The sequence below is a fragment of the Myotis lucifugus genome, unplaced genomic scaffold (genome assembly GCF_000147115.1).
Source record: "Myotis lucifugus unplaced genomic scaffold, Myoluc2.0 scaffold_12, whole genome shotgun sequence".
Taxonomy (NCBI): Eukaryota; Metazoa; Chordata; class Mammalia; order Chiroptera; family Vespertilionidae; genus Myotis; species Myotis lucifugus.
In genome coordinates, this window is record NW_005871060.1 from 4,938,712 (window position 1) to 4,958,391 (window position 19,680).

General features: G+C 33.9%; 1 protein-coding gene across 6 annotated transcripts in view; it reads right to left on the reverse strand.

Moving 5' to 3' along the window:
• Positions 1-398: 398 nt before the first annotated feature.
• Positions 399-19,680, reverse strand: part of HELQ (helicase, POLQ like) — a 40,023-nt gene continuing 20,741 nt past the window's right edge. For 5 of the 6 annotated variants that reach the window (XM_014452012.2, XM_023750368.1, XM_014452013.2 and 2 more), the window contains 9 exons: positions 17,789-17,930; positions 17,324-17,428; positions 15,015-15,273; positions 13,438-13,595; positions 10,888-10,986; positions 7,539-7,712; positions 4,857-4,970; positions 3,284-3,418; positions 399-587 (listed from right to left, as the gene is read on the reverse strand). In XM_014452012.2, coding sequence (XP_014307498.1) covers positions 495-587; positions 3,284-3,418; positions 4,857-4,970; positions 7,539-7,712; positions 10,888-10,986; positions 13,438-13,595; positions 15,015-15,273; positions 17,324-17,428; positions 17,789-17,930 — 1,279 coding nt within the window. In that variant the 3' untranslated portion in view covers positions 399-494. Of the gene's footprint in view, positions 588-3,283; positions 3,419-4,856; positions 4,971-7,538; positions 7,713-10,887; positions 10,987-13,437; positions 13,596-15,014; positions 15,274-17,323; positions 17,429-17,788; positions 17,931-19,680 lie in introns of those variants that run through there. The other variant, XR_002828159.1, reaches the window with a different exon arrangement.

A 19,680-nucleotide genomic window follows, 5' to 3' on the forward strand; every position in this document is an offset into this window, starting at 1 on the left:
TCATCATTGATATTTCTCTCTCTCTCTCCTTCTTCCTTCCTCTCTGAAATCAATAAAGAAACATATATATTTTTTAAAAAAAGAGATAATTTTCTATGCACTGGAAATGGAATAAAACAGTTAGGAAATGAAGGGTTTGGAAATCGCAGGGGAAATTCTGGTATTTCAAATAGTCCAGTTTGATGAAAGAAATGGATAAGAGAATGATGAAAGATCTGGCTACAAAGGTAGGCTGCAGCAATGTTGAGGAAGTTGATTTCATTTTTGAGCACAGAAATAATGTGTAAGTATTGAATAAGATGGGTTACTACTAGAAAGGTTATTGTAATTATGGGTGAGAGATATATCCAAACATCATCCATAGTTCTGAATGTATACTTAAAATGTATCTTTTCATGTATAAATAATAAGGAATCTTTAATAAAACATATATACAAGAAATAATTCATAAAGAGAGAAGTCATTCATATTTGACAATGCTCATCAGACACACTTCATGCCTTTTCAACAGGAGGGAAATCAGCAGGTAATCTCAATAGCTCTTCTACTTCTCCTTGCAAAGCCTCTGCTTTTTCATGCAACAGCATCTACAATAAAAACATCAGGACATGAGACCAAAATATTCAATGCTAGAGAAATGCTTCCATTTTTACCACCTGAATCCTTACACATTAGCAATCTAGACATTAAAACTAATATGAGATGGAAAAATGGCCACTTAAGAAAAAGTGATTATAGTAAGTGAAGCTGAAGCATTTAGTTAAAGCCATTTTAGCTGATTGCTCCATTTGGTATACCAAAAATAAAGGAGCTCTAAAACATGATTTGTTTTATTGGAGACTCAGCTACTTAAAAATTAACTTTTAATCTATAAAATCTAAGACAATTTTACAAAAATTTAATTAGCTCTTGAAAATGTTATCCTTCATATATGCATTTTATTACTCCTTAAAATTTAGTATGCTATCTTTTAAAAACCTATAACTTTTTCAAAGAAAAAATTTTATTCAAGTTCCTAAAATTAATAGTTAACCCCTTGAGTGCCTGGGAGCGCTATCGTGCTCCTCCTGTCTTTCGCCAAAAGTGCCGGGAGCGCTATCAAAGCTTCGAAATGGCGTCCAGTTCTAAGTCTGCTTTTATTAGTGATGATGATATTGCTAAATATGTCAACGTAGTAAAGGTTTCTTTAAGTTTTTGAATATGTAACTTCATTTACTTGCGATTCATAATTTTTTTCCTAAACTGCTGTAAAATCAGCAAAAATGCCTTGGCAATTTTAGCATAGTCCCTAGGATATTGGTTGGCACTCAAAGGGTTAATTTTGAAAAAAACATAATGAGAAAAGAAAGTATTTCTAAACATGGAGCATAGCAGACATAAATGAATATTTAACAAGTAATGACTCTCTTTCTTTTAGAAACCAGAAGTAAAATGTTGGTATTTGTTTTAGCTGGCTTTTGTGTATATTGTAGTGAAGTATTTGTACTACTTCTGTTACAAAGTATTATAATAAAAAGTTTAGCAAAATCACAGAGGGGAAAAAAAGTCATATGATGCAAAGTGAAAGTGAAAAACCCACTCCCTACCAATTTGATATATATATATATATATATATATATATATATATATATATATATATATATAAAAGACTAAAACGTAATTAGGTAAGCTTTCCAGCAGCTGAGGTAAGGGTGACCATGTGAAATGAATCTCCCAACACATCCTCTAAAAACTATACAGATCAACAAGTAAACCACACAAAACTCTTGTGTCAGCATTACTAGAATACAGAGAACATCATCAGCTTCAAATTACCCATGGTTGAAAAAATCCACCAGTTATCAAAAAAACGGCATAATCTCAATATAATCCTAACTAGTTTCCTCATTTCCATCCTTGCTCTTCTATTTGCAACCTCTGACCTACTCCTTTGCTCAAAATCCTGCAAGGAATATCTATTTTTCTCTTTCAAACTGTCTGGAAAGTGAAAGAAGTGGCGGGAACCATAGCATGTCTATAAGGTGGAAACCATGTATTGAGAATGAGACAGAAGTAGGATCCCTGGATACAACACTGATTCCCATAAGAGCTATAAATTGCTTGTGCTTGAATTTGTCTAATAAACTTTTAAAGTTTAAAGTAACTTCTTTTGGCCATTGTTACTACAGCTCCATTTGTATCCCTAATGATATACAGTTTAACTCCACAGTCCTGGCTCTACTACTTACTTAGCTATACTTCCTTGGGTAAATAACTTAATTTCTTCAAATCTCATTTATTTATTCAAATATATATTAAACACCTACTCTAGGTTGAGTACTGTGCTAGCTGCCATTGCAATGGAAATGACTATAACTCCATCCCTGCCAACCCCAAGAACTTCTACCCCAAGAACTTCTAATCTAATGGAACAAGGTCAGTTTTAGTGTCGTCAAATTGAAGGTAACACCTCACAGGACTATTGTAAAGATCATAAACAATGTGAGCACCATTAAAAAAAGTAAGATGGAAATTAACTTTTAGCTCATTCTGATCTGTATATAACCATATTGTAACAATGACGTTTTCTAAAAAAGCCAAGCAATTTCAGGCTACAAGAATGGAGCTACAGTTAAAATCAGGAGGGGAAAAACCCAAATTGCTGTGGAATGGCTTTACCCACATTGAACTGGAGGGTAATGATACATATGATTGCATCAGGCAAAGGGCAACTAGGACAATAGATTATTTAATGCAAATGAAAGAAACAGAAAAGAGAAACCCTTGTTAGCAGTGAGAACTGTTTTTCAATTTGTGAAACACTAATATATGAATAAAAGGATAGAATAGTTCCAGATGGTAGTATTACAATGCAATGGTCAACATTTTAAGAAGACAAAATTGAGCCTCATTATAATTAGATGTTTTTTGTTATACTAAGAGTGACCAAAAATAGAACTATGTGAATTTTGAGGTTGTAAGCGCTTGTCAATGAAGGTATTCAAAGGTGGGAAGACCAGATGTTGAGAGTGCTGAGGAAAGGACTTCTGTGAAAAGGTTGTAAGGAGGCCAAATTCAATGAGTTCTAGGCTTCCTTGTACTTCAGTGAACTCTTGAAACTGTTTTTAAAAGGTCATTTTTCTCTTTATAGCAAGTCTTGTATCATAACAAATGCACTATTTTTACCCACATATTATGAATTTATACTTTTGTGTCTATTGTTAAATGTGTTTTTTTTTCATGTCTCAGATATAAGGAGATAACACCACAAAACATTATAAAGGTTAAAAAATGGTTTGCTTACCTTTGCTGATGAAACAATTTGCTTGGCCTGGCGTCTTGATAAATGATCAATTGTCTTTATTAGCACTTCAGGATTTGCATTAGCTAAGTGTGCTAGACTTTTATAACCTGCATTGTATAACTGTTTTGCCCGACCCTGAAAAATATTACAAAAATCAGTAGGCTCAGAATTTGGGATTTAGAAAAAATAATTAAATGTCTTGAAAGGAAAAATTTCACATGATTATATATATATCCTATCTAATAAAAGGGTAATACGCAAATTGACCATCACTCCAACACACAAGATGGCCACCCCTATGTGGACACAAGATGGCTGGCAGGGGAGGGCAGTTGTGGGCGATCAGGAAAGCAGGGGAGGGCAGTTGGGAGGGCCCAGGACTGCAGGGGATGGCAGTTGGGGGGGGACCAGGCCCGCAGGGGAGGGCAGTTTGGAGGGACCCATGCCTGCAAGGGAGGACAGTTAAGGGTGACCAGGCTGGCAGGGGAGGACAGTTAGGGGCAATCAAGCCGGCAGGGGAGCAGTTAGGCATTGATCAAGCTGGCAGGGGAGTAATTAGGGGGTGATCAGGCTGGCAGGCAGAAGTGGTTAGGGGCAATCAGGCAGGCAGGCAGGCGAGCGGTTGGGAGCCAGCAGACCGGGATTGGGCCTAAACGGGCAGTCGGACATCCCTCGAGGGGTCCCAGATTGGGGAGGGTGCAGGGTGGGCTGAGGGACACACACCCCCCATGCACAAATTTGGTGCACCAGGCCTCTGCTATATATATATATATTTTTTTTAAAATATACTAAAGTAAATAAAGTAAGAATGAAGAGATAACACATCAGAATCCAAAGGAGTTTTATAATAAATTTTGTATTGTATTCAAAGATGTATTTGAATGGTTCCAATGTGACTGCAAGATAGCCTTCTGTGCAGTGTAAGTCATCTGATGTGTGTTGCAATGAGCAATGAGAAATCCATTATGGCACTTAGGCTAGGGGCATTATTTCAGACACCAATCAAAATATTCTAGTCTAATATACTTAAAATGTTCTTGCCACCTACTCGGGGGACTACAGAAGAGTGGTGTGGAATGGTGTGGTGTGTGTGTGTGTGTTTGTGTTCCCAAGCAGTAGAGTTCCTCTAATTCGAGAACTGAATATCAGAGAATAAACTTAAATTAAGGGTTGGTCAAAACAGAAAGCTGAAAAACCAGCTGAGAATACTTTCTTCTCACTCTCTTCAAAACGGTGAATAAGCCTTGTTAGCACCGAGTCACCACTACCTTAAATAAGCACGGAGTCTAAACCGACAGAAGGTAATTCTCCACTGGAGTGGAGGAAGGAAGATGCTAAGGATGAGCACACGTATACTTGGAGAGTGTCATCTTATCCCTTCTGTTATTTTTTTTTCTCACAGTTGTGCTTCTGAATTAATGGGATTTCTAGGAAGCCACAGCAGCAATTTACTTTGAAAAAAGAAAACAGAAAAAAAAAAAGACTGCCATAAGGATGCTGTTGTCACTTACTCTGTGACAAGACTTCACAGTTACTTGAAATCATCTCAACTGGGAACTGGGAAGCTACTAACCTCTAAAACTCCAGTCACTTCCATGAGAGGGATTAGTTCTGCCTTTACACAGTAGGTCAGTTTCTTGGTAAGTTCTACCAAAAGGGCTTTATAAACCCAAAACTCCTCAAGTTCCTGCAGAACACAAAGAAATATACAGAATTTAAATCTAGTCAGTCATTTCAAAGTTTAGTTTGCATGGTAGGGGGCTCAGAGAGGATGTTCCCTTATATAAGCTCTGGAACTTGGGTTAAGCCAGAAGTGAACAATAATTCCAAGCAAAATTATTATGAGGACGAATGCCAGAGACTGACAAATTTGACGAAGTGGTCTTGGGATGAGGAAACAACTGAAAAATAAGTCAACAAGAAGAATTCTATTCATTTTTATCAAAATACCAGAAAGTGAATGTATAGTTTTTCTTTCCCAGATGACTGAAAACAACTCCTATTTGTGGGAATTTATCCTAAAGACGAAGTATTAACTGTGGAAGGATTCAAATGCAAGACAATGCTCAGTGCAACAATATTTAAAACAATAAAAATATTGGAAACCATAAGTCAATAACTGTTAAAGCTGTATGGGTAAAAGAATATTCATTATATTATCTTGTCTTCTTATACTAGTATATATGCTTGAGGTGTTCAACAATAGTTTCTTTTTTTTAAGTCTCTAACCTTTTGTGAGAATGTGTGATGCATGGAAAAGCATTAGTTAGCCACGTTGTGACCACTAGGAAAGTAGTTAATGCACTAAAGATGGAAGAGTAAAAAGAAGAGAAGATAACCTTGAATAAAACTACTGAATCAATCACCCTGGAATTGCCTTAGCTCTAGCTTTCCTGTTACTGAAGATAGTCTTTTTCCTATTGTTTAATCTTTTATGGGGTTTTCTGTTACTTGTAATTAAAAGCCATCATGCCCGGCTAGCATGGCTCAGTGGTTGAGCATCGACCTATGAACCAGGAAGACACAGCTCAATTCCCAGTCAGGGCACATGCCCAGGTTGCTGGCTCAAACCCCAGTTTGAGTGTGCAGGAGGCAGCCGATCAATGATTCTCGTCATTGATGTTTCTATTTCTCTCTCCCTCCCTTCCTCTCTGAAATCAATAAAAATATTTTTAAAAAAATAATAATAAAAATAAAAGCCATCTTAATTAAAACAATTAGTGTCCTATTTTATATGACTTACATAACTAGTTAAAGAGGAAAAAACATTTTAAAATATTAAGAATACATTCATGAAAGCACAAGTTGTCAGGTAGATTTTTTTTCTAGGCTCAACCATCAAATTATAGTAGCTGTTTTTCAAGTTCAACATATTCTTTTACTTGAACAAATCTACAAGGCTGAAGTCTGTATAGTCCCAATTAAAACAAAGGGATTGAATATTAGGAAAAGCATCTTTAAACACAAAGAACAACAAATACAGAAAACTTAAATAACAACTAGCTTCTTATTACTCATAATTTTTGTCTACTGCTTAGGTAGCCTGTGATTAGGGAATGTAAGCTAGTATTAAAAAGACCAGTATACGTAGAAGATATTTAGAAAGATAAATTTACTAAAATAGTTATCATTTAATCCGAAGTGAAGTATTTTAGATTATTTACTCCTTAGTACATATGACAGAATTAACTGCCATATACACATACAGAATATGGAGATTTAAGATAGGGAAAATGAAGTTGATTTTATGTTTAAAAATAGAACTTATGGGGGGAAATTTTTTTAAAAATTGAGTACAGAAACAAATATGAAAAGGATATTCTGCTATTCAATAATAAAAAATTTAAATGCAGCAAAAATGACATATTATAAATTTGTCAAAAAAACTGTCTGAGTAGAAAAGTCTGGCAAGCTTTGTTGTGTTATTTAAGGAAATTCTGAAAACTTCTTTTAGTAAAATCTTAAACAAATCCATCCTAAATGCACATGGCCAAAATAAAATTTTCACTGGTTTGGCTCAGTGGATAGAGCGTCGGCCTGCGGACTGAAGGGTCCCAGGTTCGATTCCGGTCAAGGACATGTACCTTGGTTGCAGGCACATTCCCAGTAGATGTGCAGGAGGCAGCTGATCGATGTTTCTCTCTCATCGATGTTTCTAGCTCTCTATCTCTCTCCCTTCCTCTCTGTAAAAAATCAATAAAAATATATTTAAAAAAAAATAAAATAAAATTTTCTCCTTGAATTACTTTATAAAATGGGCATTTGTTGTAGAAACCTAAAGTAGCTGGCTGACACTGGAAGCGAGAATGGTAGATTACTGAGGCAATCTAAGGAATATGGTGCTAAGTAGTTAAAAGTAGCTGTCAGATTTCGACAACATTCTAATCAAACATTTCACATAAGTATCATTCATGAGAAGGACACTCAGACAGAATCAACATGAGTGGAGAGATCCATTTTAAGAGTTGATTCCAAACACTTGAAACTATTAACGCTGGTTCTAAAAGTAAGGATAACTGTTCTACTTGTTCATTACATACTTTAGTTGATTTTGTTATTTTTGTATCTTTACCGTAAGTATGTATATAGTATTTCTGTAATAAGCGAATAAAAACAAAAATAAATTTTAAATAAATTCTGACTGCTTTGTAACAGAATAAGTCAATGATAAGAAAATACTAACTGGTTTATGAGTTTGGTAACAGTTAAAATAAGAAGATGCACAACGCATCTATCATCTATTTAATGGAATTACCTCACAGAAATGTAACACACAACATGAGAAGGTGGCAGCTGCAGTGAGAAGACTTTGTATATATCCTCGAGGCATATTGAATTTTTCAGACACACTCCAAATGCTGGTCTCTTTGAGCAAGGCATAAAGAACAAAAGACAGGTATAGTCTATTCACTATGTTCTTGTCCACCGTCTAGAAAGACACAACCAAATAAATTAATATACTGAACCTGCTAAAAATGTACATTATATTCAAACTGGACAAAAGGTAAATTGAATGAAATTGTGCTACGGGAGAGCAAGGGTAAGGATAGAATGATTCATAGAAATAAAAGTAAGTTCTAACATATGTAACTTAGATTAATTCAAATTATCATTTTTCCAAGTATAAAAAAAATGCCAAATTGTTTCCAATTTAGTTAAACTTCTTTCTATAGGGAGTGTTGAAGGTTGAGTTGTGTCCTACCAAGAAAAGATATGCTCAGATCTTAACCCTCGGACCTGTGAAGGTGACTTTACTTGGGAACAAGATATTTTCAGATGTAATTAGTTAAGGATCTTGAGAGGAAATCATCCTGGATGTACAGTGGGCCCTTTAGTTAAAGCAAATTATAGTAGTTTTTTTTTAAGTTCAACATAGTAAACTACTGTCCTTATAGAAGAGAGGACACAGAGTGACACAGACAAGCAGGCCACGTGAAGATGGAGGCAAACATTGGAGGGATGAGTCTACAAGCCAAGGAAAAACCAAGGATTGCCAGCAACCACTGGAAGCTAGGAGACAGGCAAGATGGTTTCTTCCTCAGAGCCTCCAGAAGGAACCAACCCTGCCAGCATCTTAATTACAAACTTATGGTCCCCTGAACTATGAGAGAATAAAATTCTGTTGTTTTAAGACGTCCAGTTTGACTTTGGATGGTGAACACACAATACAATATACAGGTGATGTATAATAGAATTGTACACCTGAAGTCTATATAATTTCATTAACCAATGTCACCTCAATAAATTCAATAAAAAAAAAGACACCTGCTGTGTGCTAATTTGTGGCAGCAGCCCTAGGAAAATATAGACAGAGAAGGAACTGGGGAGACCTTTTCATTTCCTGTGGTATGTATAGGTTGTATATATGTGTGAATGTGATTACAAATTAGATAAATGCATTTATTTAGATAAATGTTAATAAGCTTATCTACATTGTAAACTAAGAGTAAATATTAGCTTCTATGGTTTCCACATGGACATGATAAGTAAGTAATGTTTCCAAAGCTAAAACACTGAAAGAGAAAAATGCTCTCTGAGGTTGACAATTTCTATTCGGTGTACCTGCTTTTGCCTGTGGCGTCTAGTGACTATTTTTTGTGAGTAGTAAAATCAGAGGAGAGAAAAGGGTTGTATTTGAAAGAGAAAAAATAGGTATAAAATCTAAAATTATATCCTCTACTATAGTAATAGAATGTTTGAGATGAAAACTTAGACTGACATATTAAAGAATATATGAATTAAGATTCTGCATGTTGATACTGGATCAATCACTCAAAAAGCATTAAGCTAAAAAACATGATAGTTGAATAAAAGTAGGAAAAGATCATTTTTTAATTTTCCAAATTTGGTGCACCTTCATTATTAAAATGGAGTCAATGTAGATTTTGTTCAAAAGACATTTTTTAAGTCAAGAGAAATTATAAAATTATATTACAAGTCAAGATAAAATGCTTAGCGCCAATTCTAAGCTCTTTTACAAAAAATGTTTAAAGAAAAGGAGGGTGTCTTTTTCAATGTGGAGAAATCAATTTATATTTTAAGTAAAATCATGTTCTCTAGAATTATAAATAATGATACTTTCAAAACATTAAACTAGTAAATAACCCATTTGTAATTAAAATAAATTCACGTCCATACTAGTTTAAATATGCAATTATCAATTGAATACACTTTAGTGGCTGTATTTCTTTTTTCTTTTTTTAATGCATTTTTATTGATTTCAGAGAGGAATGGAGAGGGAGAGAGAGATAGAAACATCAATAATGAGAGAGAATCATTGATCGACTGCCTCCTGCATGCCCCACATTAGAGATCAAGCCCGTAACCCGGGCATGTGCCCTGGCCGGGAATCAAACCATGACCTCCTGGTTCATAGGTCAACACTCAACCACTGAACCATACCGGCCATGCTATTGACTATATTTCATAAAATGTAACAAAAATAAATTTTGGTGCAAGTTTAAAAAGATGTATTATTCTAATAAGATTTTGTAATTGTTTATTATTTGGTAATATGTTCCAAATTAACATGAGTTTTAAAATATAATTTTGTTTTTATTTTATATTATACAGTTGGTTATAAAAAGTTTGATTTAAAAAATGTTTTTATTCAACATTTTGAAGGTCTAAACAACAGAGCCATTTGTAAGGTAAAAGACTTAATCTAAATGTTGTGACAACATGGATATTGAAGTACTATAATATCTACTTGTAATTTCATGATACAGCAGTACACGGGACAGTTGCACCATTCAATTCAAATGAGAATAGACATCATCTTCTGTTTTTTAAATGAAATCAGTACTATCCATGTAAATTTAAATGATATAGGAGGGAATAGTAGTAGATAATTAGGTTTCAATGGAGTTTGGATTATCAAAGAAAATTAAAAACGAATAAAGTGTATATTATGAGGTGGAAAATGATATTAACTTAAAGAATTTTAAAGTATGTTAGCCAAAGAATTATTTCCACTTCTCTTAAAGTTAGTGTATGCATTATACACTTGCTTCATGCTTGTTGACTGAACTTTAAAGCCCCAAAATATAAAATATCAAACAAATAATATTCAACCTTTTAGAATGTTTTATGTATGTCAAATATTAGACTGGAAGTTCTTTGAGGACAACGAACAACACAATCAACAAAAACCCTAAACCTGTCCTATCTCAGAATCTCTGATAGCAAGTAGAATGCCTAATAAAAGTTTATAGAAAATATAATTTTCTCCCTTGAATTGAATTTACTTCAGTATTACATAATATAATGAAAACATTATAAATATTTTATAATGTAAGCAGTAAATAGCCTAGGAAAAAATAAATTAATAAGGTTTACCTTTCCCTATGATAATAGCCTTACATGTATGACAAAATATTTTAGAATACAAAGGTACAAAAATAAGCTATCACACCACCAACAAATAGTTTTTTAAAAAAATGCCTAAGTTTCTGCTCCTCAGATGTTTTAAATAATAAAGTGGGAATTTAATTTAGAGAAAAGAAGCGAAACAAAAAGATCAAGTCAACAAGGGAGATAATACAACAGCATTAATTTTGTTAAATGAACTTAGTTATTTAGGAAGGAGAAAAAGATTATGGTACCTTCTTGATAGCTTGACCTGATGCCTTCTTCCCAATATAGTTTTCAGAGACTCCGACAAGAGCAGCCACATTTTGTTCTGCTGGACTGAGCTGGTTAAACTACATAAAAAAAAAAATAAAAAAAAAATAGATAGGAAAATCTAATTGTACCTTTAAAAAATGCCATTTGAACCAAATCCAGTATTTTCTATAATATCACGTTTTCTTGTTTTTAAAGGATAAAGGATATGAAAAAGCAACATATTTTATGTACAAATACTACAAACTTAAAAACATTAAAATATAGCATATTTTAAATATATTTTTATTGATTTCAGAGAGGAAGGGAGAGAAAGAGACAGAAACATCAACGATGAGAAAGAATCACAGATTGGCTGCCTCCTGCACGCCCCCCACTGGGGATAGAGCCCAGAACCCAGGCATATGTCCTTGACTGGAATTGAACCTGGGACCCTTCAGTCCACAGGCCGACGCTCTATCCACTGAACCAAACTGGCCAGGGCTATAGCATATTTTTGTAGAATTATTTAAAGTCATGGTCACAAGTACTGTGTAATATTGGAAGGGTGGTTAGGAGGGAAAGCTTTTGAAAGTAACTGTATTATATACTACTGGCTAAGAAAACTTACAGGAATAATTTTAAAATATGACATTAAAAAGAAAGTTAATTTCTTGCAATTAAAAGCCACATACCACTTCTGCCTAATATGTGTTCATGCATCTATCGTGTTTACAATAAAATCATAATAGTTTGTACTCTACCACTTGCTTTTGTAATAAATAGAGCCAGGTCCACCTTTCCATAAAACTGATATTCCTTCTCAGTTATCAATAGTACTGGGTCTGATATATCATGCTTGGCTCTGACAGAGCTTTCAGGTAACTAAACTCTCAATCATCAGAGATGGTCTTCATGGTTTCCTTTAGATTCTAGACATCTATATATATATATAATCTATATATATAAAAGGTTAATATGCTAAGTGTCCATCTGACAGGTAGCTATGACGTGCACTGACCACCAGGAGGCAGTCGCTCAACACAGGAGCTGCCGTGACACACACTGGCCATTTACAGAGAAATGACACCACAGACCTGGCACCCAGAAAGCAACACTCAGCTTCCCCCAAGTGGACACAGGCCGCACCAGCACCCCGGAATGACAGCCCACCAAATCGCAGCCAATGCTGCCGAGACCCCATGGTGCAAAACGTGGCCCACAGCCCAGCCCAGTCTGGAAATGGTGGCTGTGGGTGCCAGGTAATGACGTCTCATAGCAACACCTGGCTTCCTCTCCCTAGCAACTAGCCTCCTTGCAGTTTCTTCAGCCACATGACTTGCTTTATAGCCAGGTGCAAACATTTTACACTTTAACCAAATGTCTGTGAAGTGTTTTCCTGTGCCTCATCTCATTTGATCCTCATGGAAGTCCTGGAGTAGGTAGATAGGAGACTCAGTGGAATCCTATTTTCTTTTCATTAGCCAGAAAACGGAGTTGGGTTTTTTTGTGTTTTTTTTTTAGATTTTTTTTTTTTAACATATTTTGATTTCAGAGAGGAAGGAAGAGGGAGAGAGAGATAGAAACATCAATGATGAGAGAGAATCATTGATTGGCTGCCTCCTGCACGCCCCCCACTGGGGATCGAATCCACAACCCGGGCATGTGTCTTTGACTGGAATCGAACCTGGGACCCTTCAGTCCGCAGGCTGACGCTCTATCCACCGAGCCAAACTGGCTAGGGTGGAAAACGGAGTTTTAGAAAGCTTAAAAACTTGACCCAACTGAAAAGAAGAAATGGTGGACCTTGAAAATGACTTTAGGTTTTCTCACTGCACAGAATATAGTCAAACACTGCTGCAGTTAAATATTTTATCCTTTGTTCTCCCTGTGTGATCTACAATAATCTACTGCGTGTTGATATTTACTGCTGTGTTGCTGACAATTACCTGAAAGAGAAGTTGGGGTGCTTCACTGGCCAGGAAAAAGTTTAGCTAAATCAGAAAGCAGGTCTAATTAAGCAAGTTTATTCTATATCTATAAAAGGGTAAGTTGACTTGGGCATGCACGATACATATAAAGCTCTTGCTGACACCAATCGCACGCGTGTGTTTTGATCTGTCATTGTTGATCGTGAATTTGGTTGACACTTCTATTATAAAGGCTGAACAGTGATATTAAAATATTTCTTCTAATTAATCTCTTTTCAATGTGCACAAATTCATGCACTGGGCCACTAGTTATAAAATAAAATGGTGTAGTCAATAAGTCAGAACAGTAACTATCTTTGGGGGAATGGAAGCAGGGGTGATACTTTTTCTTTTTCCACACCTTTATTTTTTTGATAATGACATGTTTATATTTAACAGAAAAGTAATATTTAAGTTAAACAAACCAAAAATGCTATTGTCATATTACTATTTTAGAAAATGAAAGAACTAAAGGCCCAATTTCAAACATATTTTAATAGAAAAAGTGAATAACTACTTGATAAAAATCATATCATCATTAATAGACTAAGTAGCCTCTACTGAAGAATCTTTTATGCTCACCTGTTTGAAGTATATCATCCAATCAGGGTCACGCTGAGAAGCCATATCATAGGGAGTGGTTAGGTAAATTAGATGAAGAAGGCTTTCAAGCACAAGGCCTTCAAGACCTTTCTGCAAATCTCTGTAGAGAATGTCACAATAAGCCAAATCTATAGTTCCTAAAAGATACAAGTATTTCATCTTTCTTAATTTCCAAAGGGGGAAAGAGGCGATTTTAAAAAGTCTTGTTTAGAAGTTACCTAAATATAGCCAACAGTATTCAAAATCTCTTATTATGTACTTTAGCATGGCTATTTTGAAGGTCATTTTGATAGTATCTATCAACATTTTGTAAGTATATACTTTCTGACCCAACTACTCTATTTTTGGGAATCTAACCCAAAACATTTCTACATATACCCCAAAATACATGACTATAGATGTCCATGCAACCTTGTTTATAATTGAAAAAACTCAGAAACTGTGCAAATGTTCATTAATAGGGGAATGGATAAACAAATTAAGGCCTTCATACTATAGATGTCTAAAGCAGTAAAAGAAAAAAGGTAAATTTAAAGGGATTAACTTGTTAAGATGTTCATGATAGCCCTGGACGGTTGGCTCAACTGGTTGGAACATGGTCCTGGACACCAGAAGGTGGCAGGTTAGATTGCTGGTCAGGGCACACACCTAGGTTGCAGGTTCGATTCCTGGTCAATCGGGAGGCATATGGGAGGCAACCAATCGATGTTTTTCCCTCTCTCTCCACCCCATTCTTCTCTCTCTACATGTCCTTGGATGAGAACGTGTCCTTGGGTGAGAACAATGACAAAAAGATGTGCATGATATTTTATAAGAAAAGCAAGCTGCTAAAACATACCCTATGATTCCATTAAAAAAATAAACTATGTGCATATACATGTATTCATGTGTGTATATATAGGTATATACATACAGACACATATAAATGCACATAGATATATGCATAAATATACATAAAAATATTTGCAATTGTTAACTGAGGCAGCCCCTGGGAGAGTGGAAATGGGACAGGAATACGGGATTTTCCTTTACATAATTTCTGATTCCTAAAGATTATTTTTAATAACAGACATGTATTATTTTTCATTAAGTAAATTATGAAGTGGATATTAAGATAGAAACTATCCACTGTTATGCAACAGTCTCTAAGATAATATATATTATTTAAAAACAAAAGTTTAAACAAATTTTTAACCTGTATATATCTGTGTATTATGCATTGAAATGAAATATACAGAAACTGTTTGAAAAGCTATACACCAAATTGTTATTCTTGGTAGGATATTAATATTTGTGTGATTGCCAGGGGAGGGAAGTGTGAAGAAGTGATGAACACCTTTTTCTCTATATACTTCTGCAGTATTAAATTACTTGTAATTTAAAACATTTTTCAACTTTTTAAAGTTTATAAGATTAATGTTATTAATATGAAATTACAAATCTAATTTAAAGTAACAGAATGTCTACTTTTTTCAATACATTTCCTCAGATTTTGGTAAAGTAAGATTTAAAAAAAAATTTATTTTAGGTAAAATAAAATTTAGGTAAACTATTACCTTTAAAAGAAGCTCGTCCCAACTTTGTGATATGAAAACTATGCTGGAACCATTCTTCGGACTTATAACAAGCATCTTTTTGTGTAAGTACGTTTTCTGTCAAAATGGTGTCTTTTTGTAGGAGTCCTTTTTCTGTCAGGTATCTAAGTGATTCAACAGTTATTTCCAAGAGACTTTTTTCTTTCAACAAAATCTTTTGCTGAACACCAAAAAGTGTACCACTCATAAAGTGATATATGTCACCAAGATGTGTTGCAATCTGAAACAATTCAAAACATCATTGGAGCATTTTCCTTAATTCAAGACATCATTTTGAATGTACTCTAATTAAGATGATAATTCATTTCTATACCTCAAAGATATTTAAATAAAAAATTAGTATAATATCTACATAGTTGCATATATAAAGGTAATTTTATAATGGCATTTTAAAATTAACAAGAGAAAACATTTTAAGGAAGAAGACAGTTATCATATTCAAACTTGTTATGAAAACATCTATACACACACACACACACACACACACACACCCCTCTTAGGTCTTTTTGAATAATTTTTCACAGTATCTCCAAAGCTGTGACCTGTTTATTCCTCAACCAATAATCATTAATTCCCACTCTGCCTTCTTCAGAAATCCTCCCATTACTCCTTTTCAGCCACCTGTGAAAACAATCTAAAAATTGTGTTTAAAAAGAAATAAAAAAAAACACATGGAAAATACAACTGAAAGTCTCTACTGAAACAAGATCAGGCAATATTTTCCCTGTATATTACCTAAAAATGAATACAGTTTCCCACCTCTTTTTGTCTCATTTCTATCTTCTTTTCCTGCCTTTTTCTCTCTCTTCCTTTTATTCACTATTTAAAACTTTTAATGGCAATCATCAGTAATACTTAACCCTTCATTTGTTAATTAGTTGTAGAGTTGACTCTGAATTAGAATAATTTTATATTAGGCAATTTCAATGATATCAGTATGTTATACTAAAATATAGTCAGTCAATAAGCATATTTCTCTCTCACAATTCTGATAATATTTCAAATGGAAAACTTTAGTTATTTCATATTAAACTAATATAAGGAATAACAAAACATATTATAGAGCACTGACATTTTTTATCCCTTCTTCTCTTAATATAGTATTCAGTTAGGCTAAAATTACACTTTTAAGATATTCTGTTCTAGAACTGATACTCAGTTTGTATATTGTTTTCTACTTGGTTAATAACATTTACTTGATCCTTCTAGCTACCACCATGTTCACTTTCTACCCCTCTGTGAAAAACTTTTAGACATAGTGATTTAAACCCACTGGGATAGCCTCTGCCTCTGGCCTCCACAGCCTCTCAAAGCTGGATTCTCCACTGTTGCTGCAACCTGGAAGTTCAACCATACCCAATTCCAAAGTCAATCCATTAATGAATTCAAGCATTTACTGACACACAACCACATGCCAGGCACTGTGTTAGGCACTGAGACTCAGTGACATGAAAATAAATGTGGACCCTGCTTTCACAGGTCTTCCATTCCAGGGGGGGTACAGTGTGTGGTTCCATGAAGTATCCAGCAGACTGACTGGATTCAGTGGAACAGGGAGGCTTTCCTGAGGAAGCGATCGGTTAAGTGAAAATCTGAAGGCTGGGTGGGAGTTAACTAGACAAAGTTGTGGGTGACTACAGACTGCATGAAAGGTTAAGAGCACTGGTTTTGTATTTAGATAAAGCTGAATTCAAAACTTGACTTTGCCACTTTGTGGCAGAGTAACATTGGGCACAAAGTTAACATTTCCTTAAGAATAATTCTAAAAAGGAAGTTTAACTCAAGAGTAAACCTAAAAAAGAGAGAGCTAATTTCTATTCTTAGTAAAAGAGTATTTTCCTGTCATGCCTTTTTTTTAAGTGTTTTTTTAAATTTTCTACCTAATAAAGGCTATAGTTATCTCATAAATGTTTAAAATACCTAGAATGGTCACAGGACTATAGGTGAACCTTACTCTTAAAAAGGGCAGAAATGCTGGATTATCCCATATCAGGACCCGTTTCTTCACAGCAATTTGTGTATCCGTAGTATCCACAAAACTCTAATATTTATAACTGATGCCCAGTTATGATGTTGATTTCTCATATTTCTTATAATTCAAAGATTAAAAATGCACATATAAATCCAGATTCAGATCTATCAGGTCACAGACTGTTCTTTTCCACATCAAATTAAAGTTAACATTTTTTTCATACTTTACAATTTTCTTAACTATTTAACCTCTATTATCTTAGGTAACAGTAAAAAGATTTTAAAATATTAAAATATACCTTCAAACCAATCAATGAGAGAAACAACGTTTGGATTCCCTTGGTGAATTCTTGAACAAGATGGCTGTAACAGTTTTCCAATGGTCTGCTTATTAACTCCAATGCCTATAAAAGTTAAAGCAGTATTAAGTTTTGTGTTATTATAAAGAATAAATGGTGTTCTATATAAAATTTTAAATTTTTTGCATATCTTGTGGAGGCAGGGGAAGATAAAAAAAACAAAGACAAAAAAAGAACGTACAGTTGTGCTCATGAAAATAGAAGATAATTAGGAAAAATGCTTTTTATTGTTTGTCTAAAATACAAAAGTATTCAAACTACTCTTTCTAATTTTTAATCATAGAGAAGGAAACATTATTTAGAGAAATATTAATAATTAATTTTTAAAAGATGATCTCATAAAAGTGGTAGGCCAAAGTCCAAAAAAAGACAAAACAACCAACTAACAACTAGACTGAGTGTTACCTGTTGCTTGTCTTTTTCTTGCAATATAAGGATACTCTCCCCAACAGAATCTATTCCAGCACGGCCAGCTCTGCCAATCATCTGTTTATACTGACTTCTCTTTAAAAATTCCTTAGCAACATAGGGGGCTCTCAAAATAACTCTATGAAATTGATAAAATTAATTAAAAGTTATATTCCACCTATAGCGATAGCACTTATTTTTTAAATTCTTAATTTCATTATATCTATGTAATATTAAATTTAATGACATATTAACTTAAAATAATAGAAAACTAGTATTTACCAAAAATCTATGATGTCCTAGGTTCTTTATGTACATTATCTGTAATTCTTACAAAACTCCTTGTAATAATATATATATATATATATTGACAAGGGGCTAATTGGTTTATCTCAACCCACAAAATTAGTAATTACCAGAAACATAATTTGAACTTAAGTCCGCCTAGCTGCTGCAAAGCTTATGACCAATCCACTTCAGCAACAGTTTTTTTTTTATTTTATACTCCATAAATAAAAACTCTCACCATGTACCACCAACATATGCAAATTTATTGATGAATTTATATTGTTGTCAACTATATACAATTGCAGATTTCAACTATTTTTGACCTATAAACAAGCTGATTTCATCCTGCTCACATATATAACAGTCTGTAGCCAGCTTTTCTGTTAAAAGATGAGAGGAAAATCTATGGTATTTACTTATACTGATTAACCACCTCCTTTATTTATAAATCTCAATGAACAGCCAAGATTAACATTTGAAAAAAAAAACTAATGACATAACAGAAAAACAACAAGAACATAAAGAAAAAAAGTCTGATAGAAGCAGATAATACAAAACTTAAAGAACTTAAATTCTAATAAGTATCTATAGAAAATCCTCGAGGGTATTGTATTCAAAATCGACAGCAGACCTTATTTAAAAAAAGAGCAATAAAAGAAGAGAGTTCTTGGAAATTAAGAAAAAAATTTAAGTTCATTTAAAAAATTCAATAAAAGAATGAATAATTAATAAACATAGTTAATGGGATATAGTTATATAGAAGGTAAAGATTGCAAAAATGTATGAGAAAAGAGATAAGAAAACTCAATCTAGAAAGTTCCAACTCTGAAATTACAAAAGCCGAGAGTGAGATAATGAAAGGAAAAAATAATACAATAACCAAAAAAATTACTCTAAGATTATGAAAGGCATAAAACTTTAAATTGAAAACATATATCCAAGTGCTAAGCCCTAAGAATGAAAAGTAGCTAAACTGGGATGGTTGGGATTGTAGAATTAGTTTCCAGGGTTCAAACTTTGGCTGTGAAACTCATTTGTTGGGCCTGAAGTTGGGCAAATTATTTCATTGTTCAGCACCTATGTTTTCCCTTCTATAAAATGTAGATAATGAAATATAACCTTCCTCAAAGAGTTGGCATGAAGATCTATTAAGTCAATGCATGTAAAGGTACTATGGCATGAAGGAGGGAGTGCAATAGCTTGCAATTATTATTATACACTATGACAGAATTTTACAGTTAAAGAGACAAGTTTAACGGATCTGGAAAGAGAAAAACAGTGAACCTACACAAAAACAAAAATAAGCAACACTGGCTCCTAAAAAACAAGAAATAATACTGAAGTCGCCAAGGAAAAAAATTGAACCTAAAATTCTAGTAAGGTGTTAAAGTGTGAGGCTAAAATAAAGACATCTTCAGCTATGGAAAGACTCAAACTTTTTTACCCCAATATACTAGTAGTACTTAATAATTACTCAAGGGTGGCAAGAAAAAAAATGAATCACAAAAGGAAGATGTGGGATACCAGAGGCAATGGTAATCAAAACAAAAACCAAGGATAATATACAAGTAAGTTTAAATAGTTACTGATTATAAAATGAA